The sequence below is a fragment of the Macaca mulatta genome, chromosome 16, assembly GCF_049350105.2.
Source record: "Macaca mulatta isolate MMU2019108-1 chromosome 16, T2T-MMU8v2.0, whole genome shotgun sequence".
In the NCBI taxonomy this organism is placed as follows: Eukaryota; Metazoa; Chordata; class Mammalia; order Primates; family Cercopithecidae; genus Macaca; species Macaca mulatta.
In genome coordinates this window covers 3,851,718-3,854,798 of record NC_133421.1, presented here as the reverse complement: position 1 = coordinate 3,854,798, position 3,081 = coordinate 3,851,718, and the positions used below count along the sequence as shown (strand labels likewise).

Below are 3,081 nucleotides of genomic sequence, written 5' to 3'. Positions count from 1 at the left end.
GCGCAGCGCCCGCCCGCCCCGCCCAGGCTCGCGCTCCGGTCCCGCCCCTCTGGAATCGGCGTTGGACGCTTTTTCTCCCAGCGCGGCCACCGTCGTTCGGCCAGGGAGGGCGGGAGGGGGCGGGGAAAGGCTGGGAGGTGGGCGAGCGCGCGCGCCGCCCGTCTGTGGTGGTTTCCTGGCTGCGCGCGGTGGTGGCGGAGTAGCTACGGCTGTAGCAGCAGACGCGAAGATGGCGGAAGGGCTGGAGCGTGTGCGGATCTCCGCGTCGGAGCTGCGCGGGATCCTGGCTACTCTGGCCCCGCAGGCCGGGAGCAGAGGTGAGTCGCGCCGCCCAGCTCCTGGGCCGGGCCTGCCCGCCCCGCCTCCCTCTCCTCCTCCCCTGCCTCCTCCCCGCTCGGCCCGCGGCTCCGAAGCCCCCGCCCCTTCCCCCGGCAGTAGGCGCTGGGGCCGCGGCGGACCCTCGCTGCCTTGCCTCTCCCGCGGGTCCGTGCGGGGTCGGGCTCGGCCAGTCCCGGCCGGCTCCGGGAGAGCCTGGCCCGAATTCCTGCCTCCACCCTCTTTTTCGCCGCGAAGGTGACTGTTCCCCTTTGCCCCAGCCCTCTCAGACCCGCCCGCGGATTCCCAGGCGTCGGGAGACACGGAAAGGAGTGGGGTCTGGTGGAGGCCCCGGGCGTATCGCTCTCCAGGCCGCCCTCCGCGGGCCTGCCCCGGCCACCGCTTTAGCGTCGGAGAGAAGGATTTGGGGAGAAAGGTTTAACAGCCTGCGACTTCCTTGCTGAACTTTTCCCCCCCAAGACAGGCTTCCGAAAGCTGCGCCATTGGAGGGATCCGGGACCTCTGACTACTCGGGTTTGGCCCTGGCATGTGTGGGAGCAGTTTTTATTAGAGAGAATGCTCAGTTTGCAAGTTAATTTCGAGTCTCCAGCCACGTCAGGAAAGTAAGAAAGATTCTAAGTGTCTCACCTCCCATGCGTTAGGCAATAGAGTTGTGTAGAATGCTAGCTGTGATAGGTGGCTTCTCTAGGTTTGCGGCCAGTCTGTGAAATTGGTTTTTGTTGATTAACAGAATTGGATGGTTAAGGCTGTTTTCTCCCGCTGCTCTAGAAAGTAGTAGGAAGAGCTCTCCCCATCCCTCCTCCCCCCCCACCAAGTTACAGAATGCCGAGGGTGAGGTATTCTTGGCTTAAACTGTTTTATCTTTGTGGATACTTCATGAACCTGTCTTTTAAACTTCTGAAAATAGTGAAGCACTTTCCTAAACCTGAGTCTCTTTTTTCAATAGTGAAGCACTATCCTAAACCTCAGTCTCTTTTTTTCCCGTTTTGTTACATCTACAAAAAGTAAATGTACGTGCTAGAGCATATGATTCCTATGGGCTTGTTTGCATTTATATTTAGAGAGCAATACTAGGATTAAAAACGTTTTTATTGTTATTATTTTTCGAGACGGAGCCTCGCTTTGTCGCCCAGGCTGGAGTACAGTGGCGCGATTTCGGCTCACTGCAACCTCCGCCTCCCGGGTTCACACCGCTCTCCTGACAGCCTCCGGAGTAGCTGGGACTACAGGCGCCCGCCACCACGCCCGGCTAATTTTTTGTATTTTTAGTAGAGACGGGGTTTCACCTTGTTAGCCAGGATGGTCTCGATCTCCTGACCTCGTGATCCACCCGCCTCCTGACCTCGTGATCCGCCTCTCTCGGCCTCCCAAAGTGCTGGGATTACAGGCATGAGTCGCCGCGCCCGGTCTATTGTTATTATTTTTTTGAGGTAGGATCTCACTCTTTTGTCCAGGCTGGAGTGCAGTGGAGGGATCTCAGCTCACGGTAGCCTCCACCTCCTGTGCTCAAGTGATCCTCCCACCTTAGCCTTCCCAGTAGCTGGAATTACAGACCTGCACCACAACACCTGGCTATTTTTTGTATGTTTTATAGAGACAGGGTTTTGCCATGTTGCCCACGCTGATCTTGAACTCCTGGCCTCAAGCAGCCCTCCCGCCTCAGCCTCCCAAAGTGCTGGGATTATAGGCGTGAGCCACTGCACCTGGCCTATGCTTGGATTTTATATAGCATTCCATTTGTGTACTTGATAACATTCTCACGAATTCTGTCACTTTTCCACTGAAATGTTTAGTGGTTACTTTTGACAATGGTAATAGATACTTAAAAAAAAATCCAGATACTTGCTTGTTATATTTGTCATCTTGTTATACTTGGTGTTCAGTAAGTTCATGGAGCTCAGAGAGTGTTTTTTTTTTTTTTTTTTTTTTGAGATGGAGTCTCTCGCTCTGTCGCCCAGCCTGCAGTGCAGTGGCGTGATCTGGGCTCACTGCAAGCTCCACCTCCCAGGCTCACGCCATACTCCTGCCTCAGCCTCCCAAGTAGCTGGGACTACAGGCACTCGCCACCATGCCCGGCTAATTTTTTGTGTTATTAGTAGAGATGGGGTTTCACCGTGTTAGCCAGGATGGTCTCAATCTCCTGACCTCGTGATCTGCCCGCCTTGGCCTCCCAAAGTGCTGGGAATACAGGTGTGAGCCACTGCTCCTGGCCGAGAGTGGTTTCTAAGGTCCTGTATTATTCTTAATTCTTGAGTTCCCAGTTCTTGGTATTTTGAGAGTATGTCACAATCTTTCCATCAGCATCCAGGGAAAGTTCCCTTATGGAACTTTTTTCTAATCATAATTCCATCATCACAGTAGCAGTTAGTGTCAGTATTCTAGTACGATCGTCTGAGCAGTAGTTTGGTAACTCTGCGAGCTACTCTCGGTGAGTTGGTGAGGATGGGTGAAGTTGAAGAATGTGGAAGGAACTGCTTACTGTTTAATTTACCAGCAGGTATGTTATTTGGTAATTGGTATCCTGAAGAAGAGAATTGTCCTGGTCAAGTTTAAAGTCGAGAGTCGCATTTTTTTTCTCCAGAGATATCCAGGACTGATGATTGTTATAATACCACCCTTTTTCTCCTTTTTTACTTTTTCCCGCTGCTGTTATGTTAGAAGAACTTAGCCACCCAGGAAAAAAGTTAAAGGCAGAAGAAAAAGCTGAGGTGGATTCACAGGCTCTATATGAAAAGGTTGTAGAGA

At 52.9% G+C, this 3,081-nt stretch overlaps 1 protein-coding gene across 4 annotated transcripts in view; it reads left to right on the top strand.

Annotated features, from left to right (window-relative positions):
* Nucleotides 1-160: 160 nt before the first annotated feature.
* SMG6 (SMG6 nonsense mediated mRNA decay factor) overlaps nucleotides 161-3,081 on the top strand; it is a 243,067-nt gene continuing 240,146 nt past the window's right edge. Inside the window, exons 1-2 of one of the 4 annotated variants that reach the window (XM_077969801.1) lie at nucleotides 161-317; nucleotides 800-938. Coding sequence is in view for 1 of the 4 variants with exons in the window: in XM_015118204.3 (XP_014973690.1) it covers nucleotides 230-317 (88 nt within the window). In the remaining 3 variants the exon portion in view is untranslated. Of the gene's footprint in view, nucleotides 318-393; nucleotides 574-795; nucleotides 939-3,081 lie in introns of those variants that run through there. The other 3 variants (XM_077969800.1, XM_015118204.3, XM_015118207.3) reach the window with 3 other exon arrangements.